Source organism: Culex pipiens, chromosome 3 (assembly GCF_016801865.2).
Source record: "Culex pipiens pallens isolate TS chromosome 3, TS_CPP_V2, whole genome shotgun sequence".
Classification (NCBI taxonomy): Eukaryota; Metazoa; Arthropoda; class Insecta; order Diptera; family Culicidae; genus Culex; species Culex pipiens.
The window spans coordinates 1267099-1292849 of record NC_068939.1 but is presented as its reverse complement, the minus strand read 5'-3'; the positions used below and the strand labels follow the sequence as shown (position 1 = coordinate 1292849).

The 25751-nt window shown below is 40.6% G+C and overlaps 11 protein-coding genes across 12 annotated transcripts in view; 5 read left to right on the top strand and 6 right to left on the bottom strand.

Moving 5' to 3' along the window:
* Positions 1-25751, top strand: part of LOC120428400 (elongation of very long chain fatty acids protein 7-like) — a 318557-nt gene that overhangs the window by 123469 nt on the left and 169337 nt on the right. The gene's annotated exons all lie outside the window — the stretch shown is intronic.
* Positions 2320-3296, bottom strand: LOC120428405 (collagenase-like). Its single transcript, XM_039593419.2, has 2 exons — positions 3040-3296; positions 2320-2971 (listed from the first exon to the last, which is right to left on the bottom strand). Exons 1-2 carry the CDS (start codon positions 3258-3260, stop codon positions 2368-2370), a joined length of 825 nt encoding a protein of 274 aa, XP_039449353.1. The 5' UTR covers positions 3261-3296; the 3' UTR covers positions 2320-2367.
* LOC120428406 (collagenase-like) lies at positions 4970-5937 on the top strand. Its single transcript, XM_039593420.2, has one exon. It carries the CDS (start codon positions 5008-5010, stop codon positions 5794-5796), a length of 789 nt encoding a protein of 262 aa, XP_039449354.1. The 5' UTR covers positions 4970-5007; the 3' UTR covers positions 5797-5937.
* LOC120428408 (collagenase-like) lies at positions 7739-8696 on the bottom strand. The gene has a single exon (XM_039593421.2). The coding sequence runs from the start codon at positions 8650-8652 to the stop codon at positions 7840-7842; it is 813 nt and encodes a 270-aa protein (XP_039449355.1). The 5' UTR covers positions 8653-8696; the 3' UTR covers positions 7739-7839.
* Positions 12145-13301, top strand: LOC120428414 (collagenase-like). The gene is made up of 3 exons (XM_039593427.2): positions 12145-12514; positions 12574-12973; positions 13035-13301. The coding sequence occupies exons 1-3, from the start codon at positions 12183-12185 to the stop codon at positions 13212-13214; spliced, it is 912 nt and encodes a 303-aa protein (XP_039449361.1). The 5' UTR covers positions 12145-12182; the 3' UTR covers positions 13215-13301.
* LOC120428403 (brachyurin-like) lies at positions 15139-16263 on the top strand (the record flags this gene model as incomplete). The annotated part of the gene is made up of 3 exons (XM_039593417.2): positions 15139-15506; positions 15566-15965; positions 16029-16263. Coding segments are annotated over 3 exons (948 nt in total), but the record flags the coding sequence as incomplete, so codon positions are not given.
* LOC120428420 (serine protease 1-like) lies at positions 16666-18495 on the bottom strand. The gene is made up of 4 exons (XM_052709395.1): positions 18011-18495; positions 17418-17952; positions 16957-17365; positions 16666-16898 (listed from the first exon to the last, which is right to left on the bottom strand). Exons 2-4 carry the CDS (start codon positions 17630-17632, stop codon positions 16719-16721), a joined length of 804 nt encoding a protein of 267 aa, XP_052565355.1. The 5' UTR covers positions 17633-17952; positions 18011-18495; the 3' UTR covers positions 16666-16718.
* Positions 18622-20731, top strand: LOC120428419 (collagenase-like). 2 transcript variants are annotated; one of them, XM_039593433.2, is made up of 3 exons: positions 18622-18970; positions 19030-19426; positions 20239-20731. In XM_039593433.2, the coding sequence occupies exons 1-3, from the start codon at positions 18657-18659 to the stop codon at positions 20584-20586; spliced, it is 1059 nt and encodes a 352-aa protein (XP_039449367.1). In that variant the 5' UTR covers positions 18622-18656; the 3' UTR covers positions 20587-20731. The 2 variants fall into 2 exon arrangements, with proteins under 2 accessions (XP_039449367.1, XP_039449366.1); XM_039593432.2 differs by lacking the exon at positions 20239-20731 and adding an exon at positions 19482-19745 and having other exon boundaries at positions 18625-18970.
* Positions 20648-21087, bottom strand: LOC128093629 (chymotrypsin-like). The gene is made up of 2 exons (XM_052711183.1): positions 20728-21087; positions 20648-20674 (listed from the first exon to the last, which is right to left on the bottom strand). Exons 1-2 carry the CDS (start codon positions 21085-21087, stop codon positions 20648-20650), a joined length of 387 nt encoding a protein of 128 aa, XP_052567143.1.
* LOC120428409 (collagenase-like) lies at positions 22255-24394 on the bottom strand. The gene has a single exon (XM_039593422.2). It carries the CDS (start codon positions 24234-24236, stop codon positions 23370-23372), a length of 867 nt encoding a protein of 288 aa, XP_039449356.1. The 5' UTR covers positions 24237-24394; the 3' UTR covers positions 22255-23369.
* On the bottom strand, positions 24369-25301 carry LOC120428410 (brachyurin-like). The gene has a single exon (XM_039593423.2). It carries the CDS (start codon positions 25264-25266, stop codon positions 24412-24414), a length of 855 nt encoding a protein of 284 aa, XP_039449357.1. The 5' UTR covers positions 25267-25301; the 3' UTR covers positions 24369-24411.

The window sequence follows — 25751 nt, the reverse complement described above, 5'->3', positions numbered from 1 at the left end:
CAAAAATTTACTCCACCCCCCTTTGTCACGATTTCCCTATGCTTTCAACACGCAATGTCACGCTTGCTCAGAACGTGACGTACTTTATGGATGACGCCTAATGGACGTCCCCTTAAGAATTAAATCGAAATAATGCAGGGTGGCCACCAGATTTCGATTTTCAATTTCCCGGTTTTTTCCCGGTTTTCTCCCGAGCCCAGAAGGAATTTTCCGAAATGTTTTTAAACCAAACTACAATGTTTTTTTAGGCTAACGTTAGTACCAACATACTTTTTGAACGCATACATTTGGTTCAAAGTTTGAATTCCTCAAGAAAGCTTTCAAATCTTGAGTAAAAAGTAAGTAAGTTGTAAACGAAGCCGTTTTTATCTGTTTCCAATCCAAACATCTAATTTCCATAATGATTGGGATTTTTCATCATCATACATGTAGATTGTATAACCTCAAAATAAAAAAATCGTTTTATTTTTTATAATGAGTTTAATTATTACTACAATTTATTAATTTTAAAGAAAAGAATTGCAAAAATAAATTGTTATCAACAGTTATGTAAATGCTCGTTAATTCGTTAGTTGCCTCGAAAAATCAGGGGGCAAAAAATATTTTTCAAAAAACATCAAAAATTCAATTGAAGTTTAAGTGCAACCAGCTGAAATCAATATAAAATGCATTCCCTGCGTTTGGAATAATTTTTAAGCATGTTTGGGTTAATTTAATAATCTTTAATTTTTTTAAATTTTACACCTTTAGTTTTTTTTGTTGCCGCCAAATCTTACATTTTTTGAAGACAAAACAAATAAACTAGTGTAAAATGTAATTGAACACTTTTTGCATTCAAATGTTGAGACTATGGATTGTTCCCCCACTTGACCCCGGCCACAGCTCTTCGTTTGCATGAGATTTTTTTACATTCCAATTCACGAAGAAAGAAACATGAATTTTGAAGTATTAAAAATGTCGTAAATCTTGTTTCTAGAGTTGTTTAAAAACATGTACTAGATAGGCCACACAACGTCCATGTACATTTCTTTAAATCAGTTTTCTTAATAAAGCTTCAAAATAAAATGTTGTTCCCTGTTTTTCTTTAAAACTATCTACTGAAAATGTCTTTAAATTTAGAGATTTTATTTTTGTAAATTAAATTTTCGTTGTCTTTTTCATTTCTACAAACATCCCCCATTTTTTTTTAAATTTTTTTTTTATGTAAATTTAAAATTTGTAAATAGTGTTTTTTTTAAGTTGTACTTCAAATTCATAAAATTTCTAAACGAATGCAAATTATAGATTTATCATTCAAATATTTTTAAAACATTTTCTGATTGGTCAAAAACAATTCGCCCGTAATTCATTGCACCTTAAGCATGGTTGTTATTTTTTTGATTCATAGCAATTTGTTTTTTTTATTCTCTCAAATATTTTGTTTGGGACAAATGTTCGCCATTGCGGGGTTTATCCTCCGGACCCCCTGAGACCGCTCGTGGTACCCCCAGGGGTACATGTACCCCAGGTTGAGAATCGCTGGTAGAGGAAACATTTTGCTTTATTAAAAAAAAAATCGCCATGTAAAAATATAATAGGATACAAAAAACATCCATAACCAAGAAGCATGAGTCTATTACACAAATTCAAACATAGTTTTCGCGAATTCTTCATTTATAATAACAGGAATAATATTCTAATTGAGAAAAGAACATATTGAATAAATTAAAGAGGCTTTTGTCAAATTTTAACTAAACTTAAAATATTTTCCCGGTTTGTCAGTCGAATTCCCGAGTTTTTCCGAGTTCTCCCGGTGGATAAAAATCCCGGTTTTTTCCCGGTTTTCCCGGTTTTTCCCGAGGTGGCCACCCTGAATAATGTAATAAAATATTGCCCAGACTTGATTTGGTCCCAAAACCTCAAATCATCATTCAAACAGTATTGAATTTGAATTCTATCAATTCTCAATGTATACATACATCATGATGAGTAAAATTGGCGTATACATCATTGTTTGTTTGCTTAATAAAATGGGCCCCAAGGCAGTTTTTTTGAAAAATTCTCTAGTCAGGAGGTAGCTTTTAAGATTCTATATCAGACTGTACAATAAAATTGAAAATGTCCAAAATGGCGTATACATCATATCGCCGTAAAACGGCAGTATAAGACCCTTGCCTCACAGTTGGTCTAAATCCATTCTAAAGCCCAAAACCAAGGGTGGCCCATTCTGCCCCCATAGTCCATTCTGCCCCCCTGCCCCTAGAATTGGTTGCATAACTGCCCCGATAGCCAGAGTTTATGATCTGCAATAAATTTCTTCAACAATGAAACACTTCTAGGTAAAAAGTAAGATTACAATATATTACTGCGTAAGAACCAATCAACCGCTTAGAAATCGTCACGAATCACAACATCGGAGTTCGCTGCGATCCAGTCCAGATATGCGGACATGCGAGTAAATACAGCAGCACGGCCGCTGTCGCATCCGAGAATCGAATGGAACGAAAAGACGCCAATCTGGGTGGTGATTCCGTCGGCGTCGGTGACGGTCAGCGGTGCGCCACTGTCGCCCTGGCACGGAGAGGCCTGGTTAGTGGCCGAGTCAAGTCCGTTCGTACAAATATTCTCATCCAGAATTGTGTTGGTGGGCAAGCTCAAACGGCAGGCCAGGTTGGAGATAACGGTAGACCGTCCAAAACGCAGCACCTCAGAGTTCGTGGTTCCCTCACCGAATCGTCCCCAGCCGATGAACGTGCCCTGCTGGTTTGTAAACAGGTTGTCAACCTGGCGACGGTTCGGCAGACGCACCGGACGTATGTTGTCGCTGAAGGACACAGCTGATGGAAGACGAGCTAGAGCGACATCGAAAACTTCACCGTTCTCTTCGAATCCAGAGTGGACAACGAATTGAGTCACAGTCATGCGAACCTGTCCCGGTTCGGTTGGGTTGTTAATGGCAAGACCTCCCATGACGGCAACGGCACTCTGGATGCTAGAAAATGGAGGTACAAAAAGTCAGCCTTCGATTTCGAATCCAAGATCTGTAATTTACGAACTTACCCGCTGACGCAGCTAGCCGAGGTGAGGATGAAGTTAGCGGAAATCAAAGATCCAGAGCACTGACCAGAGAGCAGGATGTTGATACGGGTGATCAATCCAACGGCATACGGGAACTGACCAAGGTCAGCGGTGTTTCCACCAATGACCCGCTGGTCACGGTCCGGGATGATGGAAGCCGAAACGGCGGCCACGAGAACTGCAAGCACTGCTAGGGATTTCATCTTGCACAACCGATTTGAGCGAACTAATCGAACTGCTTGGAATTTTCCGCTATTTAAAGGCTCGTGCTAGTCTTATCAACCTGGATGTATGTTTGGTAATCCAAAACCTGTAAAATGATAAGGAAATTTGGCAGTTGTTCACAGATGGTTCGATGGCATCTGGGCTTAACAGGTGTCCGTGACGTGTGGTCTGAATTCGAAGGTGTTCCTTGGGAATAACCAACTATTAGATTCGGAGCGATGTGTGATATACAGGACTTTTGAAGGAAAATTAATTAATTACACGAAATAAATAACAATCATGTTTTTATTTGCAAATATTAACACCCTTTTAAAATAAATAGTTGCTCCAGCTTTACCAAATAAAAAAAACATTTTCCAAATAAAAACTACAGTTTTGCTACTTTAAAACAATTAACAAACATGACAAAAAGTAAAAAAAAAAACATTTATATGATCCTATTTAAACAATTTGTAAAATTTCCACTCGAAAATATATGCATAACAACTATATTCCCAAGATCGAGAAAAAGGGGGGTGTTTCCATATAAATTCGCCCTTTTTCTCAAGCTTTAAAGTACAGGTGTTAAAACGCATCATAGTTACACAGTCCTTAAACAAATATGATTTATGAAAAATCTGCTCCAAACCCTACTTATGACATTAAAAGAAAGAAATTTTATTATAATCGATTCGAATTCGACTCTATTTCTAGACATTTTGCCATTATTTACAATTATCAAAATAAAACATATTTTGTGAAAACTTTTGAAAGAAACCTTGTGAAGTCAATAAGATTAATACGTCGCTTCCAACTATAACATCCATACAAGGAAGTTTGAAAAAAAAGCTGACTATGACTCTCAATCAGAACTCACGCGAAACACGCAAAATAAAATCGCTCCAAAACTTTTCGAAAAAATAAATCAGTTGAAGATTTTTTTTTGTGATTTTCACTGTTTACACACATCTTTCATCTACGAAAGTCATTTTTCGACGTGTGATATTACACCTTAATATAGAGGAGAAAAGCAACTCGCGACAAAATTTTGAGGCTAGGAATTTTGACAGGTATGAGTTTCATAAAGTATTCGCTTCCTTTTCTCTCCCACAGAAAACCTGGGAACGAGGTAGCTGTCAAACTAGGCCAAAATGTTAAAGTCACTCACAAAAAGAACTTTGAGTGATTTGAGTTCATTTCTGACGTCACGATTTTCTCCTCTATTGTAGTAGTGGAATGGGTGCTCCGGCGAATATTATTTCTCTTGATGAGCGTCAAAAGATTTTCTCTTAATAAAGATTCTTTCATCTCTGGAGGTTATCCTTTGTTTATGTTTTTAAATACGAACAACAACAATTACATTAAACAATAGTTTCAGACACTAAATGTTCGTTTGTCTCTGAATGTCTTAAAATCTTCTACAGAAAAACATTTGCGCTATTTTTGAACAACATGTGCGACCCAAACTGAGTATAAAGATTATATTGTATAATATTCAAATCCAAATTGTCCCTACTGTTAGGCAGCAATCGATAACTGATATCATTGCTACCATCTAATAAACATATAAACGAATGAAGTGCAATGTCATTTTTGCTCAGTCTTAAAATCAAATGCAGATAACACATATACACATATGCGTTCTTAGTACATAATCTTATCAGCGATTACATTTCTTCAAAATCTTATAAATAAGACCACATTGACCCGAAATTGCGTCTTTTTGTTGGATTTCGCAAATCAGTCATGAAGTCCTTGGTGCTAACAATCGCTGCGTGCATTGCCGTGGCTTTGGCCACTCCAGTGGAAAAGAATCAACGCATCTTCAACGGTGAACTCGCGGAGGCAGGCCAGTTTCCCTATGCAGTTGGATTGATTGTACCGGCAGGCATTTGTGGAGGTTCGTTGGTTTCGCCAAACTACGTACTGACCGCGGCACAGTGCATCGCGGGAATCGCCAGTGCAACAGTGATCATTTCGAGCTTACGTATCTTTGACGTGGAAGATCCTGGTCAGATCCGTTTGGAGGCCACCCAGTTCTTGGTGCATCCTGGTTACGAAATCGCACCCGGAATTTTCGACGTAGCCCTCATCCGTCTACCACAGGCCGTGACTTCGGTCAGGCCAATTCGGTTGCCCAACTTGCGCCAAGTAGAGTCCACATTCGTCGGGCAGCAGGCAACGATCGTGGGTTGGGGAAGCATGGGTCAGGGCGCGGCGCAATCTTCGTACTTACGGTTTGCTAGATCACCGGTTATAACGACACTGAGTTGCCGAACAGGATTGCCTACACAGCAGATCACGGATCAGCATATCTGCACCAACTCGGAACAGAACAGCCCATGCCAGGGAGATAATGGTGGGCCATTGACGATCACCGATGCGGACGGCATCACCACCCAAATTGGCATGTTTTCGTTCAATTCGATCTTGGGATGTGAAAGCAACAGACCAGCGGTTTATACGAGAATGTCTTCGTATTTGAACTGGATCGGTGACAATTCCGACGTTGAGATTAGAGATAATTTTGATTAGAGGAAGGTTTTGTTCTAGAATATGTTTTGAGGTTTTGATCAAATGACGTATGGTTGCTTAATTCCTTTTTAGATAAAATTCAGAAAAAAATATTTGTCTTAGGTGATTTTTAAAATATATTGTAATTATCAATATCAAAAACTTTCTTTTCATAACGATGACAAATCCTGAATATAAATATCGTATAATTTATCAGAATTTTCAGTTGCCATGTAGTTTTATATTGCAAATAAGAATGTTAAACACCATGTTGCATAAGATTTCATTTCATTTAGATCAGTCTGGAAAGCAAGCCTTCATAAAATTTAGAACGACTTTCCCGTAGGGGAGAGTGGGGAGACTTGATCCCCGGGGACACTTGATCCCAAGCCTGTATCTCGTCAGCATGTGGGTAAAACAATTAACTTTGTTCTAGAAAGTTGTGCGAAATTAACTAAAACTCATTGTAGAAAACAAAGAAAAAAATTAAAAAATGTTTAGATTCAGTTACACACATTTTTCTAAAACGAGCTGCAAAAAACTTCCAAGAGATCTTTTTTTCTTTGTATTGATATGTATAGAAAACACTCAAAAATTATTCAAAAAAATATTTTTTATACATGAATTGTTTGATAAACTTATCAACTCCAAAACCCTTACGCATTTGATGTTAAATTTATCGTCATACTATTTTTACAATCAATTGTTTAAAAAAGTGCGTTTAGGGAGACTTGATTCCTGCATTTTTACAGTCACTGGAATCAGCCTCAAGATTAATTAATTGAGCTGGGTTTTCATACATAGTTTCCTTTAGTATAGTTGTACATAACTTACTGCAGTTTGAACCATTTTTCAAAAGTTTCGTAAACAAAAATTTCCAGCTTTTGTAAACATGCTTAATTTTGGTCTAAAAAATAATATTTTAAGTTTTTAAATATTTAACATAATAAACTTGTTATATTTTGAACACAAACGTACAGGTTTTATGTGAAATTGCTGTAACTAATAGAAAATTAAAAGTTTGGACGAATAAGAAACATTTTGCTTAAGATTTCTTCAAAATGTTGAAAGGGGGATCAAGGTACCCCTAACATTTTTAAAATGCCGGTTTAAAATATTTTTTTAAAACGCTTGGCATGATTCGAAGAGTTCATCTGATGAAATATCCTTATTAGCCAAACATAGATGAATGTTTAAGCTTTCAATTCATGCAAAAAGTTTATAGTTTTGTGAGAAATTGACAGAGTTATGTGCGATACAAAAAAAGGGGATCAAGTCTCCCCACTCTCCTTTAGACATTTTAGGTGGTGGTGGAAGTTAATTTATTTGAGGCAGCTTTAACATTTATGTCATTCGCTGCCTAGACATTTTAGGATTTTTTCTGAAAAGTTATAAGCTTGTCTGCTTGACAGTGCGCCTGTTATGTTGCTCCTTAGAGCCGGCCGCACAAAAATGTTCGTTTTCGGAAGCTTGGGGTTGGTTGGGGAAAGCTTTTTCCCAATTTAATGAAGGTTCTACATCCGAGAAATTGTTGGAATTGGATAAATATTGCTCTCCTACAGGTAAAAACTGAAACAGTGACTTTTCTTTATACATTTTGACGATTTTTTCCAACCAAACTTCAAGGGCTTACAGGGAAGGGTTCCCGTGGTCAGAATGAGCTCAATTTTGTAATTTTATCTTGTGGTGAGTCTATCTTTAATTCCAGAGGGTACACGGGAAAAAAAATCTATTCCCGAAATCGTGAAGTGTGTTCATGAATTTGAGAACCACGAAGAAATATATTCACGATTAGAGTGCAAATGCACCATACTTCTAAATTTATGAACAACAATTCACGATTACGGAAAAACAAAATTTCTGTGTAGCGTAAGAAGAACCGAATTTGGACCACCCTACAATACATAGATTCATATAATTTGTATTAATAATCATGAAATGAAAATAAAGCTCATAGGTTAGGTAGGTTTTGAAAATTGCATTTATTTTTGTACTGTTGAAATATCTAAATTTAATTAATTTACTAATCAGGCACAAACATTTGCTGAGATAGATCTAAAAGATTTAAAAATCATCCCGAATAACAACGTCCGAATTTTGTCCAATCCAGTTCAAATACGATGACATCCTCGTGTAAACAGCAGCACGTCCCTGCGCGCATCCGACCACCGAGTTGAAGGAAAATACTCCGATCTGGGTTGTGGTTCCATCGATATCAGTGATCGTGAGCGGACCTCCGTAATCTCCGGCACATGGGGAACTGCTTCCTTCAGTGCATACGTGTTCATCAAGAATGGTTGTGGCTGGTAGATTTATGCGGCACGCGAGCTGAGAGATGACCTGGGATCTAGCAAATTGCAGTTGATCGGCAAAGGTAGTTCCGGTTCCGCTGGTTCCCCACCCAATAACTGTTCCCTGCTGACCAACGAACGTTGCCTCTACTTGGCGTCGGTTCGGAAGCCGAATGATTCCGATATTGCCACCAATTGGAGCTGCCTGAGGCAATCGTACCAAGGCTACGTCGAAAATGTCCGGTTCCTGCTCGAATCCGGAATGGATGATAAACTGATTACTTTCCATTTGCAGTCGCGTAGGCTCAGTCTCCTCAAAAATCCTCAGAGCTCCCAGAACCACATTGACTCGTTCGATATTGTGCACGCAACGTCCTGCCGTCAGGACGAAGTTTGCAGAAACCAGCGATCCTCCACAGACCTGACGAGCAGTGATGGGCGTGATCGGGGCAATTCCAACTGCGTACGGAAATTGACCAGGTGAGGCCGCTTGACCGTTGTAGATTCGGTTTCCTCGTTGTAGAGGGTCGCCAAGGACCGCCGAGGTCACCGCCAGCAGAACGCCAATTAGGACGAATGTTTTCATCTTGCACTCTTCAAATGTACTGAGCTTGCTTACCAATGACCCTGACTTATAAAACGGTATTTATACCATCGTATCTAACGAATGCAAAAAAATATCGCCATCAGATAACGTACGTTCGGTGAATTTGGGACTGACCTCTCATACCAAGGGATAAGATAGAGAGTGTATTTTTTTCTTAAATTCGCGGTGGTCCGCGATTGATGATAATAGTTTAATAATAAAAAAAAAGTTACTAATCATCAATCGTAAATTAGTATCGATTAGACAAGAACAACAAAAAAACTGATGAATAATCCATATACGGGTGTGATGTTTGCAATTTTTTATCAGGTCTTTTGTAACAATGACATTTATTGCATTTGTTTTACAACGGTATCATATTGCAATCGTTGACCACTGTTATCGAAGAACCAAACGGAAGTTAACTAGGGTGGTACTAATTACATTTCAAATAATTTTAGAAACATTGTGAAAATATACAATGGGTAATTCTCTACCAACTCACAAGAAATCGGGAAAAGGTGCCCCGACCCCTCTTCGATTTGCGTGAAACATTGTCCTAAGGAGTAACTTTTGTACCTGATCACGAATCCGAGGTCCGTTTTTTGATATCGCGTGACGGAGGGGCGGTACGACCCCTTCCATTTTTGAACACGCGAAAAAAGAGGTGTTTTTCAATAATTTGCAGCCTGAAACGGTGATGAGATAGAAATTTGGTGTCAAAGGGACTTTGACGACCAACATTTTCAAAACTTCTTTTCGTAAAATCGCAATAACTCGTGATGTTTCCAAGCAAACCCCTTATGTCTATATATTAAATTTTTTGTAATTGTCTGCTCTACAACTTTGTATAACATTGTTACACTCTAAAATATAACCCTGCAAAGTTAGAAAAAACACGAAATTTTAAAATGAAAAATTTTGTTTTTAATGAAAATATTACCCTTTTGGGTCTATGTAGATTCGAAAAGTACATTAAATTTCCCATAAAATGACATGTTCCAAACATTTTTACAGTCGAGTAACGGAAAATAGGAGAATTTTTAAAAAGTATTTTCGGAATTCTGAGTACGCCATCAAATCGGGCGTCTTATTTTACATAATATATAAAATTTCGACGGTTTTGTTCGAACGCGAATCAATTCAAAACGGAATGTCGGATCAATGTGCTCTTTGTTGCGTTGGGTTCGTATAAGTCCAAGGAAGGTTCTTACGCCAAAAAGTTACAACTTTGGCCGATTCCGGAGCATCGGCAAATTGTATGGAAAAAGTTGCGTAAAATCATATTTTGGTCACAGGAGGCTGAAAAAGCAAAAAATCAAAAAACGTCAACAAGCGAAAAAAAGGCAGAACGAAGTTTGTCGGGTAAGGCTTGTTTTACATAAATAAAAAATTTCGACTGTTTTGTTCGAACGCGAATCAGTTCAATACGGAGCGTCGGATCGAGGTGCTCTTTGTTGCGTTGGGTTCGTGTAAACCTAAGGAAGGTTTATATGCTAAAAAATTGCCACTTTGGCCACTCTGTGGCCGATTCCGGAACATCTGCAGATTGTATGGGAAAATTTACGTAAACTGAAATTTTGATCACAGGAGGCTGAATAAGCAAACAAGCTATACGTCAAGAAACCAAAAAGGGCAGGACGAAGTTTGCCGGGAAAAACTTGTTTTACATAAAAGTCCCTTTGACACCAAATTTCTATCTCATCACCGTTTCAGGCTGCAACCTCTTTTTTCGCGTGTTCAAAAATGGAATGGAACCGCCCCTCCGTCACGAAATATAAAAAAACGGACCTCGGATTCGTGATCAGGGACAAAAGTTACCCCTTAGGACAAAGTTTCAAGCAAGTCGAAGAGGGGTCGGGGCAACTGCTGTGTGAGTTGGCGGAGAATTACCCCAATATTATAAATGTCCCATATGCAAAAACAGCAAGCTGAGAAAACGCAAGGCAAGTTTGTCCCACACATAAGACTAGGGGAACTATACCCTTTTTCAGCCTATTTCTATTATCGGCCTAGCACTTTGATCATGAATTACAGATTTCATAAAGTGTTTTTGACTGTTCCAAAGTAATAAATAGCTCAAATAAAAGTGAGCAAGCAACTCTCCATTGTTGATACATCTGAAAATGTTGATTTAATAGTGGAAAACGGCAAAAGTGATTAGAATTGGTCGAACGGCTTAGAGTGATTAAAATGGGTATATTTCCTCTACGTGTTAAGTTTTTGCTGAACTGATTTCTAGAACAAAGTACTGGATGTTTTAGGCTTTTCAGAAAGAGCACACGATTTTGAACCAAACTGCATCATTAACTCAATAGTGATAAAAATGCATATGGGACATTTATGTACAATGATGAACATGAATTAGTTCTGATCATCAATTAGATGACCGAAACAGATAATTTGATGATATTTCGATATTTCATATAAAATTTAACAATCAGGACACATTTTATTTTGCAACTTGGTTTCGATTCGATTTGGTTTCTTACAACGAATTACAAAAATAACTGCGCATGCTCAACTCGAGGAGAAGCTTGAAGTTCGGGGTCCCCAGAAACACGTGCACTTTGAATTTTTCAAAAATATTTAGACAGGGTCGAATGGTTTTCCTCCAAAGTTCGTATGGAGAATTAGGGCGGTTTGGAATGGTATGTGGAAGTAGCGAACAGCAGTCTAAATATTTTTGAAAAACTCAAATTGCACGTGTTTCTGAGGACCCCACACTTCATGCTTCCCCTCGAGTTGAGTCTGCGCAGAAATTTTGTTGGTCGGTGTTATCTGACTTACCGTATTTTTTCCAGAACCACCGACGGCGAAAACAAGCTTCAGTGGGTTACATACTTGCCAGGCGTTTTCAGCTTAGCCAGAATAAACTCTCTGAAATTTAAACTTTTTGTGGCTGCTAATGAAAGATTTCAATGCTTTTTTGTGATTTCAACTGTTGACAAACGTTTTCTAGGCATTTCTACTCGTAATGAATAAAAGTTCATCTGAAGGAGCATACCATTGAATTGTACCAATAATGTTGTTTATCAAAACTTAGATAGAAAATGATATTAAGATTTCCAAATGTTCTTGATGTCATGTCATGCCATTAAACGTAGTTTAAATAAAACTTTCAGTGACCTAGACATTTGTCGGAGTAAAATTTTGATCCGGAATTTGGTTCTGGTGCAGGAACGGACTGTTTGGGACATTATTTAACATGGTATTCCATGGTGTTCATTCTGTTGCTGTTACTGAGAAACTTTTTTCATCAGCTTCATGGCGTCATGGGGATATGAAATGCTGTTCATACGAGGACCACTGAATTTTAGGACGGGATTGAAATCTTTTCCGAGGCTGATATCAGACCACAAAGGGAGCTGGTTTGGGGTCATGTTTTGGGGTAAAACAATACTATCGCAAATTTGATTGGACTTATCCTTATCAAACGAACATATTTTCAAAAGATTAGCTTTAAAACGGAACATTCTGATGTGACGACTTACAGTAGTTAAAGAAAACCCATTGAGTGAACAATTAAAATGAAACAGTTTCGCGCCCTTCTGGTGCTTTCGGTGACGGTGGCAATTGCTTCCGCCTTACAAAGCTCAGAGTTGGATCCGAAAACGATCGACTGGAGCAAGGTTAGAACGCTGCAGGAAACTGACAAGTATCGTGCCAGATTAGGATTGGCTCCACTGAGTGACGATGAAATTCGCTCATCGCGTATCTCTGGTGGAACAGTCGCGACTCCTACCGATGTCCCATGGGCGGCAGGAGTGTTGATTCACGGTGGAACTTCTGGACACAGCTTCTGTAGTGGTGTGCTTATTTCTCCTCGATATGTATTGACCGCTGCCGTGTGCATCTCTGGGTATGAAGTTCCGAAGAAAATATATGAATATAAATAACTCTTAAAAATATTTCAAACAGAGAAGAAACAATGACCGTCGCTCTGAACGCTGCCAACATGGCCAACATCGGCACTCTGATCAGTGTGTCCCACATCCTGTCGCATCCGAACTACAGCTGGCTTCTGGGTAGAGATGACATAGCTATTCTAACGCTAAGTCGTGAAGCGCCCATCGATGGGTTGACGATTCAGCCCGTGCAGATGCCGCGTCGTTCGGATGTTGGCAAGTCGTTTGTCGATTGGATGGCTACTACCTCGGGTTGGGGCAACACCGGAAATAGAGATAACGAATCGATTCCGACGCAGTTCCTGCAGTTTGCCGTAGACTCCGTAACATCTAATCTGTTGTGTCAATTGTCGTACACGTGGATTAGAAGCACTCACATTTGTGTCGCTACCAACAACGGTGGACCGTGCAATGTGAGTTTGAGAAAGTTCGCCTAAACGTTAAATGTTTTAAAACTCTTTCACACAATTTTAGGGTGACGAAGGTGGTCCGGTAACGGTTCGGGAAGCTGGAAGAACATACCTCATCGGAATACATAGCTTCCATTTCAACGGAATCCGCGGTTGCGACCGAGGACGATCTGCCGTGCATACCCGCATTACGGAATATCTGGACTGGATCGAAGAGAACACGGATGTCATCATTCCTATGTAATTTTTAACAACATAAAACTTACTTTACATATACAAATTTACTGCTCAATAAATTATTGCAAAATTTCAAATGACATTGAGATGGAAATTAATTTTCTTAATATGTACTACAATAATTCCCATGAACGCATAGGTGTACAATACTTATAACCTTTAGTTTAACTGGCTTTGAATTAATAGCTTTTTAATTCGCTATTCGCAATTTTTGCAATTTTCAGTGTAAGAACGGGCCTTGACCGATCTTATGCATCAGGTTCCCGACGAACACGCACTGCCCTTACACCTACATCTCACCCTTGCTCTGAGTCAGTACGAGCAACACGCTAGAACACGCTTTGAGCGTTCGTGCCAGGCATGCACACCTTCTTTTCCGGTTACGCATTTTAACTCGGCCGGGGGTGGTACATTACGTAGGGTTTGATGTAAGTATAAGCGCCTAACCATTTATAGTGTGCCTATCAACTTTCATTAAAGCAAAAACTGTTATATTTTTAGTTTGAATTCAAAAACTAATTGTTATTTACTGTGTATTGTTTTCTCCTGAAATCTTCTCTATTGTTGAGTTGTGTTTATCTGTTGCTATTTCTTTTGTCGCGGTGTTTTGTTACAATATTTTGGTCCTTGGCATTTTAGAAAAGTTTTTCAAAAGTGCAATAGTAATATTTGTGTTAATCCTTTAATCATTCCATAAATTGAGTAAGGGCTCGAACCTCACCTTTTGACCTTCACAGATCCCCAAAATTCGATTTCAATCCTGAGATATTCAATAAAAACCGAAAAAACTCTGTGCATTTCTGTCACTTTTCATATGAAAGTAGTTTCAATCTCGTCGTGTTATCTTGTCGCTCCCTGAAAATTGATGTAAGTGCGACAATCGTCCATAGGGATTTCAGGTCAGAACGCGTTTGACGCACGTACAAGTTAGACTACCGTAAACATTTGTAATTATAACTCGGGACTCCAGCAACCAACTTCAACCAAACTTCGGGACAATGCACATAATGGTCAGCCAAACAAAACGTGTTTGTTATTGTTTACATTGCGTGCTCTCGTTTTTGTTTATTCAAGGTCAAACATTAAAACGCATTTTTCTCGGAACGTCAAAATGGCGGGTGCGACAAGATAGCACGACGACGTCGACATGATAAACAAAATTGACATCGCTGCCAAATTAAGGGAAAGCAGACAGTTTGTTACAGCAGCAGCATCAATTGGTAAAATAGAGTGGAAAAGCGTTGAGAAATAAGAGAATCAAATAAGTAAAATCGAAATCAAATGGAGGATAGTAAACAGAAGCCGTTTTAGAAAATCAGTAAAACAAAATAAACATAAACAGAAGATAGCTGTTAGCTGAAATGGAAAGAAGAGAAACCCCGTTCTGCGATGCTCAGGTACATCCACAGCAGCTACTGCAAATCAAAACAATACCGTCTACAATCACAAATTACTTCCCTTTCCCACATTGACGCGCCCCTTTCTTCTAGCCGTCTCAACTCTAACCCTCGCTGGTCAAAGGTTTACGAGTCGTTTCCACAGGCCACCAGCTAGGTTACACCTTGTCATCATGATTACTAAACCAAGCCAACGTGGAGGTAAGAAAATAGGACACTTGCAAGGAACCAGAGCCATGCTGTTTTGTCCAAACAGCACTACGGATGTAGTTGGGCTCCTTCCGGGATGTTCCTCGCCTGGGTGTCAAACAACGAGTATCATCAGTATCATGCACCCTTGGCCTGCAATTAATAGCTTTTTAATTGATCTTAAAATTTACCTTCTTAGTTACTACCCGATTGGCAATTTCTTTAATAGATAACAAAATAACTCTGCAGTATGCCGCAGTTCATAATTTGATATCGTAATCCCAATATCAGTCTTTCCCGTCGTTCGTTATCATATCAACTTCCTTCCAAAAAAAATGACATAAAAGAAATGCAAGCATCTGTCCTTCCTCAGTTGACCTCCGGAACACGATGCAAGCTCTGGCCATTTTATCGTTGTGCCTCTCGGTAGCATTCGCCGTCCAAAGTCCCGACGTGGATCCGCAATCCATCGACTGGAGCACGGTGCGGACACTCCGAGAAACGGACCGATTCCGGGCCAAGTTCGGGTTGGCACCGCTGAGTGATGACGAAATTCGATCCTCGCGTATATCGGGTGGAACTGTTGCCAGCCCAACGGACATTCCCTGGGCAGCTGGGATACTTATAAACCAGGGAACATCCAGTCAAAGCTTCTGCACTGGCGTTCTAATCTCGGCGAAATTCGTCCTTACTGCTGCGTCCTGCGTTTCAAGGTAGGCTGGTGGGGAGGAATTTGAAGGACGAAGTGAGATTTGCACATTTTCTTTTTCAGAGGAGACATCGTGAGCGTTGCCTTGAACGCGGCCGACATGAATGCCATTGGGACGCTGATTCCGGTTACGACCATTTTCCCACATCCAAACTACAGTTGGCTGCTGAGGCGAGATGATATTGCCATGCTGACGCTTAGTCGCGATGCACCTGTCGACGGGCTCACCGTTCGACCTGTGGAGCTGCCACGCCGATCGGATGTTGGAAAGACTTTCGTTGGCCAGACAGCGACCACGGCCGGTTGGGGTAACACTGGTAACCGGGATAACGAACCGATTCCCACCCAGCATTTGCAGTTCGCAATGGACAGTGTGACTTCGAACTTGGTTTGCCAAACTTCGCACGATTGGGTTAGAAGTACGCACATTTGTGTGGCGACTAACAATGGTGGTGCTTGTAATGTGAGTAGTTTACAGAAACAAATCTCATCATGATCATGTTTTAATGAATAAAAACGGTTTCAGGGTGACGAAGGAGCTCCTGTGACTGTACTGGAAGCTGGTCGTGGCTACCTGATTGGTATTCATTCGTTCCACTATAGTGGCCTACGAGGATGTGACCGCGGAAGGTCAACGGTCAACACCCGCGTTACAGAATACCTCGATTGGATCGCTGAAAACTCTGATGTGACCATTCAACCGTAGGCTGTTTTGTCCTAAGTTGATTGATACAAAAATGCCAATAAAATCTTGTTTGATCCAGCCGTCCCCTAACATGACAGTTTTCGTGAGTTGCGCGTATCCACCGACAGATGGCAAGTGGCCTCGTCGTAGTCCGCCCATTAAAAACGCAACTCAAAATTTGCATGGGAAACTTTTTTTTGTGACGGCTTTCGCTGCACGCTCCCTCCAACTGTTCGAGACTAATATTTTAACGTGGCGTATCTTTAAACAAGTTTTTCAAGAAAATGATTCCAGAATACTTATTTTGTCGTTTTAAACCGGAACAAGGCAAAAACTATATTTATTTAAACTATTCGCCATTTTCAAATGTTTGGCTAGATGATATTAAAGGTACGCTCAGTTTGTATGGGAGCTGTCAACATGCTACCTTCCCTGATCAGTGGATTTATTTAAATTAAAAAATGTCGAAATAAAACCGTGTATTTTGAGTTCAAAAGCCACCAAACAATTTTTATTGATAAAAAAATAATACTAAGGTAGAATAACAACATCAGTATTTTCCTGAATCCAATCCAAATACATCGTGAGACGTGTGTTCACTGCTGATCGACCACGATCGCATCCTCTGATTCCTGAATAGTGAAAAGAGTGAACTGCAATTACCAGTTTTTCTCCGTCGACATCCGAATAAATCGGTGCTCCTTCATCTCCCTGAAAAAAAGGAATATTATAAATACACGAGTGTAAACTGTCTAGTGAAGTATCTCACATCGCACGGTCCCCCGTTGTCCGTAGAGGTGCAAATGTGTCCATCGCGAACAAAACTGTGCGATAGGCCACAGGAAAAGTTGGTAATCACATCCCCGTGGGCGTACTGAAGATGCTGAAGCGGCAGGGGCTCGTTGTCCCGATTGCCAGTGTTTCCCCAGCCAACGATGGTCGTGTTCCAACCCGTAAAGGTGAAAGGAACGTGGTACCTTCGGGGCAGTCGTGCTACGCCAATGTAGTCTCCCAAAGCGACGGGACGCGAAAGCTGGACGATGGCCAAGTCGTCCCGGTTGAAGAACGAGCTGTAGTTTGGATGGATGATGATGTGCGATGGAATGTTCAACACTGGGATGATTTCCACTATCTTGGTCATATCACTGGCACCAGCCAGTACAGTTAGAGTATTTGTCCTGTGAAAAGGGGATGTTAGTTTTGAATGAAATCCAGTTCAAAGATGCTTACCCTGAAACGCAACTTGCAGTCGTCAAAATGAATCTAGTTGATATTAGAACACCTCCACAAAATGTATGGGAAGATGTTCCGGATATAAGAATTCCAACGGCGGATGGGTAGTCGAGAGCACTGGCAGTTTCTCCATTGCTGATCCTGCTTAAACGATCTGTTGAGACAGCGAGCGCCGTGCTCAGCAAAAAAAACAATCCAAATATCGATTGCATGTTTGGCCAAACTTTGACGTAAAACTGATCGCTAGACAAAGGGCAGGCTGCTTTATGCGACTCATTTTGAGATTAGATATCGATATCACTTAAAAAGTAATTTATTGTCTTGCACAGGTGTTCGAGCTGCAAATATGTTTAACGATATCGTCAAATTTTCATTTTGCAAAAGCACTTTCATCAGCAACGTGATTTTGATTAATTTTTCAATTAAAATACTCTTCAACATTAAATGCCATAGACCTTACGGTTTTACCACAACTTCTGTGTGTTTTACAAACCAGTCCAGATGTTCTGTAAGCCGGATAAGAACAGCTGATCTAAAAGCAAGTAACTGCAATTCATTAAAAAATAAAATTTACAATCCTGCACTCATACCAAATAACACAATTTGCACTAGTCAATACATGTCTCGGTGTAATAAGGACACCCGCACAGAATGCATACGCCTTTTTTTTTGCAGAGATCAATAGGCCCACCGTAAACGGAGACTCATTATTGGTGCCCGCTAAATCTCCTTTAGTTATTCCTTGGTTTCGATCCGCGTCGATTGCCAACACCAATGCAAAGAACAAGCGAAATATCCGCAAAATTGACATTGCCAAGCAGCTTGATTGTTTATTGTGAACTGCAAGTCAGACAGCTTCTGGCGTAACCGAATCTAATCCAAATTTCAGATTAGATATCACTTCAGATTCAGATCTTCTTTGTGAACTAGAGCTTAGGTGCGATGCTGAAACTCAAATATCCGTTTTATCCTTTCTAAAAGATGTATCAAGTTGCATGGAACTCTCTGGAATATTTTTTGATAAACTTTGATACTATTCAATTTTAGTTTTAGTATGTAAAAGTTCAAACAAGTCCTCAATGGCAAGCAATTCCATAACAATGCAAAAATAATCCAATCTTATCTGAATTGGGATTTCAGTAATAAATCAACTTCGCGCCGCACGTATCCTTGTATTAAAACTGTTGACTCCCCGCGAAGCTAATCACTCCGAGGTAAACAGTTCTTTGATTCGCAATGAAAACGTTTGTGGTGCTGTCCGCACTGCTGGCCGCCGTCTGCGCTGTTCAGCAGTTTGACCCAGCCAACATCGACTGGAACACAATCCGAACGATTCAGGAAACCGACTCGTACAGAGCCAAGTTTGGACTGGCTCCGTTAAGTGATGACGATATTCGAAACTCTCGCATCTCCGGTGGCACGATTGCCATGCCGAATCAGATCCCGTGGGCCGTCGGAGTGTTTATCCATGGTGGTTCTGGACATGGATTCTGCAGTGGCACTTTGATCTCGCCAAGACATGTCCTAACGGCAGCGGTTTGCATTTCCGGGTATGCTCTCTGGTAATACAACAATGAAGGAGATCGTTTCTAATCCTTCACATTTCCAGCCAAGTAACCCTGACGATTGCGCTGGGAGCGTCCAACATGGCTAGCATCGAGCAGCTGATTGGAGTTTCGAACATCCTGTCACATCCGAGGTACAGTTCTCTGCTGAACCGAGACGACATCGCGATCCTGACCATGAATCGGGACGCAGAAATCAACGACCGCGTGCGACCTGTGCTGCTGCCAAGGTGGTCCGATGTTGGAAACTCGTTCAACAACTGGATGGCCACAACCGCGGGGTGGGGTAATACCGGAAATCGTGACAACGAAAACATTCCCACCGAGCAGCTACAGTTTGCCGTTGACAGTGTGAACTCGAACTTCGTTTGCGGAATTTCGCACAACTTCATTCGTGACACACACATTTGCACTTCTACAGATGCTGGAGGCCCGTGCAATGTAAGATTTATTTAATAATATCAAGTACATTTCTAAAACACTGAAATAATTTTAGGGAGACGAAGGAGGTCCTGTAACGATCACGGAAGCTGGAAGGACATTCCTTGTGGGCATCCATTCCTTCCATTTTTCGGGAATCCGGGGATGTGACAGAGGGCGCTCGGCTGTACACACTCGAATTACGGAGTACTTAGAATGGATCAAGGATAACAGCAGTGCTGAAATTGCTAATTAATGGAACATTCATATCTTGTTTGTTTTACATAGGCGCTTTCCACAGCTGTGTGAACAAATAATTAATAAATACTTTAAATTTCAATTATGATTTTTTTTTATAAATAACGATGCAGCTTATGAAGGAATTATGATTATTATGAGCCCTTATCAGGATATATTTGTTCAAACGTTGTTCAACCCATTTCTCTATATTCCCAACGCACTTAGGAGGGGAGGGGGTTGGGTCCGAAGGCATGTTACGCTCCATACATTTTTTATTTATTTTGGTTTAGTTTTTTTTGTTGCGAGGAGGGGGGCGTTACGTAATAAACGAACGCTCCCTATGATAGCCCTGAAAGTTGAAACTTTATATAGATCCAACAATCTTGTTTGAGCCATGATTGCTGAAGCGCTAATCTGAAACACACACAGTTGAAAAAACACATATCGTTCCCTCAGCGTAACAGAAACATTGTTAACAATTAAAATAGATTATTTGATTCATTCACATCTTTTAATTTTTATTAACATGCATACCTAAACTAATATACTTATTGCCGCAAGGTAACGTCCGAATTTTCGGCAATCCATTGCAGATAGTGCGAAACCCGCACAAATCCAGACGGCATACCGGATGCGCATCCAGTGGCATGGACAAACGATGCAATGCCAACCTGGAGGCTGCGACCGTTGTCCTGGACGGCAAGAGGACCACCCGAGTCACCGTTACAGACGGAACGGCCACCAGCACCAGACAAGCAAATATTCTGCGCTTGGATGATGATCGCATTCCAAGCTGCCTGACAATCGGCGTTGGTCAGAATAGGATTGCTCGAGTACATGACCACATCCGACGCCCCAGTCGCTTCATCCGAGGTCCGTCCAAAGCCAGAGATGATGCCCGTCAGACCAGCAAAGGTTCTGGTGTCGGACAGTGCAGGTAAATCGATTGGTTGAACAAAATCGTTGAAGACCGCTGCTTGAGCCAGTCGAACGGTGGCGATATCATTTCGAAGTAACGTCGCAATATAGCTGGGGTGGATGTGGATCGAGGCGAATTCGATGCGCTGCTGATGAGGTTCAACGTGTTGACGGTTGTGAGCTCCGAGGACAACCGTTCCATGTGTGGCCACGGTTCCGATTTGAACGCAATGGGCAGCAGTCAGCACAAAGTTATTCGTCAACACGGTTCCACCGCACAGTCCAGAGTTGTCTCCCTCGAAGAAACTAAGCACCAGCGCCTGGTACGGGAACTGTCCGGGCCGAGCTTCAGCACCGTTCACGATTCTGTTTTCAGGAATGGATTTGGTCGGCCGCAACATCTGCAGCTGTGGATCCAGTTGCTCCCAGAAGGCATCCAACTCCTCAACGCGCTTTACGCTGGACAGGTCAATTGAAGCACTGACCAAAGCCAGGCTGCACACCAAAAGAATAAACGTCTTCATGGTGAGGTCTGTATTGCCTAACAGAAACTTTGAACTGATTTACAAAAAGTAAAGTTTATTGCTTTTATACTACCGTTGCACGCCAAATCTTGGAAAACCTCGCAGGAAAACCAAAGTTTAATCGTCATATAGATAAGCTGTGACGCGATATTACTATCGCAAGTACAAGGAAACGAAATCTAACGTGGGAAACCCATTTTATATAAAGCAATTTAAAGGATTGATATCATTATACATTTAGTTGAAATTATCAATACCCAAAATTTAAAGTTAAACGATGAGTACAACTTTTAACAGTAAGCCTGCTCCGGTGGTATCGCTGGCGGTGGTTGGACTCGGAATCGAAAGGTCGTCAGTTCGAACCCTGGGGTGGAATGTTCCTTGGAGTAGAAAGCAGTTTGGGTGCTTTCCCCATTCAAGCCTTCAGACTCTTAGGTTCGAGCAGAAACTTGCAATAGAGACCACAAAAGACCTGGGGTCGTTTATGTGAATGGTTTGATATTTTGAACTTTTAACTGCAAAATTATAAGTTTTTCATCCTCTATTCTTTAAAAGTAATTGTTGATTACGCCCGAGTTTGCATCAGGCTCTGTAAGATTTTGGCTCCCAAAAGATGTTCCAATCAACAGAATTAAATTTTATGTCATTTGCACAAGAGAGCACAGAGGAATCAAAATAGCTAAAGTTTGAATCATTCTAAAACACCAAGCGGCTCCATTGAATCTCTCACAGCTCTTCGAATGAATGAATGAATGAATGAATGAATGAATAATTCTCATACCCGCCGGCGGCTTGGTCTAGTTCACAGGTGTTCGCTTGATCAAACAGTTCGTCATCTTATGTTCAGTTATCTGTACACCCACGTACATATGTTTTTTTTTTTGTACGAATTTTGTTGTTACAAATACCAGTGCTTAGATCAAAAACAGATTCCCATCCCATCCCCAAAGCAACGGAAATTTGTAACGGTTGTAGGGACACATCACACAGACGCCATTGTTTAACCGAATCTCTCACAGCTCTTTAAATGATTTTTCTTCAGAGTTATTAATTAATACGTAGGGAAAAGAGAATCTTGAAAAGACAAATTTTAAGTTAAGATGAATGAACCCAAAATGCAACGAAGTCATATGTATATAAAAAGATTGTGATATATAATAAAATGATTTTGTTGTTCCTTACATAACAATGTTTTTATTATCATTATACTGCCGTTCTACGCATAATTGTCCCATGTAATTTTTGGACGATTCTGACTTTTTATCATTTTTAATTTTAGTTCGACGTATACTTTCAGAAAAACACATAAAATCTAGTACTTTGTTCGGAAAATCATTGAAAACAACTACAAATCTGTTTGTCCCATCGTTGAACTTCTAGGCATAATTGTCCCACCAAGTATTTTCTACTAAAAAATCATCAGTTTTACGAAGCATTTCATCTTGTTTACATGTTAACCTGCAAGAGGATTACAAATAAGGGTGATAAAATGTTAACCGGGGTGATTAGGGACTTATAGGGCGAATAGGGACCCACGGAACAATTATGCGTAGAAACACAAAAATCGATCGAAAATTTCAATCGCGTTTTTCTCAGTGTGTGTGTGTGTGTGAAACCAACCAAACGGGACCACGCGGCCGCTTCTTACAAATTGAGTTGTTTCCGTGTATTTTTAGATCTACATTCTATACATGCAAATAACTCGCATAGGCATTTGGAAGGTGTTAGCTCTGCCGAGCTTCGGTGACCCATTTCTACGCTGGCTAGCCGAGCGCGAGGTACTTCAGCTTTATCGACAAGCCCCGCCCTGAAGAACGTTTGCACCAATCGGATTCAAACGTTATTTAGAACTTCCGAACCCTTGTCAAATGGACAAGGACCCAGCGCGTATATAGTTGATAGTAACAGTATTCCTAATTCCAGTCGTAGCTTACCAAGTCGTGATGGCCTAGTGGTTAGCATTTTTGCTTACCAATCCAAAGGACGGGGGATCGAACCCCGACTCGAGCGACTTTGATTTTTCGTTCATGTTCAAAGTTTCAAGATTTATATTTCCTATACTTTCTCGTTGGGAGCAGATGGGAATCGAACCCAGGACCATTCGCTTACAAAGCGAACACCGTAACCAGTCAGCCACGGCCGCTCCTCATTCAATCGCGTTTTTCTCAGTTGCCCTTTATTGAGCATGGGACAATTATGCGTAGAACGGCAGTATAATTTTAAAACATATACACTTTCATGAACCTAACACTAGTATGAATTCATTTTTCCATTCCTTCAATTTATGGACGCAAAACAACATCCGAATTTAGCGCAATCCAGTTCAAGAAATAAGATACCCGCATAAAGCCAACAGGCACGCCTACAGAACAGATACCACCTAAGACAAACGCCACAACACCAATCTGTACACTGCGTCCATCCTCCTGAATAGTTAGAGGTCCTCCGGAATCACCATGGCACGGGCTCCGTCCTCCGATACCGGACAAGCACAGGTGTTGCGGTTGAACCGAAAATGGTTCCAACATAGCCCGGCAGTTGGCATTTGTCAGCACAGGATTGCGCGTATACCTCACCATGTCAGATTCTGGCGATCCAGGAATGTCATTGGTTCGGCCAAATCCAGATACGGTGGCCAGCATTCCGGAAAATGTTCTTTGGTCGGACATCGCAGGCAGTTCGATTGGTTGAACATAGTCGTTGAACACCGCAGGAGTGGCAAGCTCAATAGTGGCAATGTCGTTTTGCATCTCTGCAATGTTCCAATTGTGAGCATTGATTGAGGCAAAGTCGATACTTTGCTGTGATGGCTCTTCAAGCTGACGATTATGAACTCCAAGAATGACTGTTCCATGCGTGGCGAAGGCACCTTCTACATATAATGACATCACACAATGAGCTGCAGTTAGCACGTACTTCGTGGACAGGAGGGATCCTCCACATAAGGCTTCTTCATCGCCGTCGAAATAACTCAACACTAATGCTTGGTAGGGAAATTGGCCTGGTTGGGCCTCACCACCGTTTACGATTCTCCCATCTGGTGCAAATTCAATTTCCTTGACGGATCTTCTTTTGTACAGCTCAACTCGAGAACCACTGGCTAATGCCAATGCACAAAGAAACGGAAGAATAATCTTCATGGCTACCATTATTTAACAGCACCAAAAGTAAAGCAAACGAAAAGCATGGGAAAAGCTTTTATACTACTGATGGCTGCCTTATCTTGCACCAGATAAGATTCATGGAGTACACTACAATCGGATGAAGTGATCGAAAAAATATTCTTATTTATTGGAATTTTGAATTTATTATCAATGACTCTAATCATTCACGCAATACAACATCCGAATGTTCAGCAATCCAGTCCAGGAAGTAAGAAATGCGTGCAAAGCCAGTTGGAATTTCGGTAGAACACATTCCTCCAAGTACAAATGAAGTGATTCCAATCTGAATTATTCGCCCATCATCCTCCTGGACTGTTAGTGGCCCACCGGAATCCCAGTGACATGCACCACGTCCGCCAGCTCCAGAGAGACAAATGTGCTGCGGTTGAATGGAGAACGGTTCCAGATGGGCTCGACAGTTGGCGTTGGTCAGGACAGGATTGCTGGTAAACATAAGCACATCGGATGCTGGGGAACCTGGAACGTCATCTGTTCTTCCGAAGCCCGACAGAGTGGCTCTCATACCGGCGAATGTTCTTCGATCCGACATCGCTGGAAGATCAATTGGTTGAACGTATTCATTAAACACTGCTGGCGTGGCCAGTTGGATGGTTCCAACGTCGAACTGAATAACAGACAGGTTCCATCCTGGATGGACGTTGATTGACCCATATTCAATGCGTTGCTGGGAAGGTTCTTCCATTTGACGATTGTGGACACCGAGAAACACCGTTCCGTGCGTGGCAACATCTTCCACAAACATGTACACAAGGCAATGAGCTACTGTCAACACGTAGTTGACCGTCAAAAGAGAGCCTCCGCACAACTCTCGATATCCATTCTTGAAATAACTGTGCAGTACCACCTGGTAGGGAAATTGGCCCGGTTTGGCCTCAGCTCCATTCACAATTCTTCCTGCGGAACCACTATTCCACTTCGAACGTAATTTAGGATTCTCAACAGAAGCACAACTGGACAGAGCCAGTGCACCGATAAATACTAGCAGAACTTTCATTGATTCGATACTGATGTCTACTGACACAAGATGGTTGTTAAGTGAAGAGGTTTTTATATCAGCGATGGGCTCTTTATCTTGTACGCGCAATGTTGTACAACCACTTTTGGATGAGGGTAGAAGAAGGTAAAAAAAGCAAGAGTTACCAGCAGGGGCGCCGACTAGGTAAGAGTGGCGATTAGATGTTAAAGTTTCATGTATATCACGAATTTTAATAATTTTATTACGATGTGATACGATTTTTTTTTTCATCCGGAATCTATTTTTTTTTTAATAGTTGATTTATTAAAACGTGATTGAGAATGTTAAATAGGGGGAATTTAAGCAAAAATTTAGGACTTCAGAAATTTAAAAATACAAATACACATTTAAAAAACATCAATTTTTCAAACCGCAATTTAGAAAAAAATAACTGAAACACCAAATTCAATATTCTAAAATTTAAAAAAAAAATAATAGCATAAAAAAATTCTAGGGTTAAAAAA

What these genes read in the sequence shown, in the direction of transcription:
- LOC120428408 (XM_039593421.2), bottom strand. Translation starts at nt 8,652, where the DNA reads ATGAAAACATTCGTCCTAATTGGCGTTCTGCTGGCGGTGACCTCGGCG.
- LOC120428410 (XM_039593423.2), bottom strand. Translation starts at nt 25,266, where the DNA reads ATGAAAGTTCTGCTAGTATTTATCGGTGCACTGGCTCTGTCCAGTTGT.
- LOC120428405 (XM_039593419.2), bottom strand. Translation starts at nt 3,260, where the DNA reads ATGAAATCCCTAGCAGTGCTTGCAGTTCTCGTGGCCGCCGTTTCGGCT. An exon ending in TCGGCTAGCTGCGTCAGCGG is followed by an intron (nt 2,972 to 3,039) that starts GTAAGTTCGTAA and finishes TCCATTTTCTAG; the next exon opens with CATCCAGAGTGCCGTTGCCG.
- LOC120428406 (XM_039593420.2), top strand. Translation starts at nt 5,008, where the DNA reads ATGAAGTCCTTGGTGCTAACAATCGCTGCGTGCATTGCCGTGGCTTTG.
- LOC128093629 (XM_052711183.1), bottom strand. Translation starts at nt 21,087, where the DNA reads ATGAAGACGTTTATTCTTTTGGTGTGCAGCCTGGCTTTGGTCAGTGCT. An exon ending in GAGCTCACAACCGTCAACAC is followed by an intron (nt 20,675 to 20,727) that starts GTTGAACCTCAT and finishes CATCCACCCCAG; the next exon opens with CTATATTGCGACGTTACTTC.
- LOC120428414 (XM_039593427.2), top strand. Translation starts at nt 12,183, where the DNA reads ATGAAACAGTTTCGCGCCCTTCTGGTGCTTTCGGTGACGGTGGCAATT. An exon ending in GCTGCCGTGTGCATCTCTGG is followed by an intron (nt 12,515 to 12,573) that starts GTATGAAGTTCC and finishes TATTTCAAACAG; the next exon opens with AGAAGAAACAATGACCGTCG. An exon ending in ACAACGGTGGACCGTGCAAT is followed by an intron (nt 12,974 to 13,034) that starts GTGAGTTTGAGA and finishes ACACAATTTTAG; the next exon opens with GGTGACGAAGGTGGTCCGGT.
- LOC120428419 (XM_039593433.2), top strand. Translation starts at nt 18,657, where the DNA reads ATGAAAACGTTTGTGGTGCTGTCCGCACTGCTGGCCGCCGTCTGCGCT. An exon ending in GCAGCGGTTTGCATTTCCGG is followed by an intron (nt 18,971 to 19,029) that starts GTATGCTCTCTG and finishes TCACATTTCCAG; the next exon opens with CCAAGTAACCCTGACGATTG. An exon ending in ATGCTGGAGGCCCGTGCAAT is followed by an intron (nt 19,427 to 20,238) that starts GTAAGATTTATT and finishes AATCCATTGCAG; the next exon opens with ATAGTGCGAAACCCGCACAA.
- LOC120428420 (XM_052709395.1), bottom strand. Translation starts at nt 17,632, where the DNA reads ATGCAATCGATATTTGGATTGTTTTTTTTGCTGAGCACGGCGCTCGCT. An exon ending in ACTGCAAGTTGCGTTTCAGG is followed by an intron (nt 17,366 to 17,417) that starts GTAAGCATCTTT and finishes CCCTTTTCACAG; the next exon opens with GACAAATACTCTAACTGTAC. An exon ending in ACAACGGGGGACCGTGCGAT is followed by an intron (nt 16,899 to 16,956) that starts GTGAGATACTTC and finishes CCTTTTTTTCAG; the next exon opens with GGAGATGAAGGAGCACCGAT.
- LOC120428409 (XM_039593422.2), bottom strand. Translation starts at nt 24,236, where the DNA reads ATGGTAGCCATGAAGATTATTCTTCCGTTTCTTTGTGCATTGGCATTA.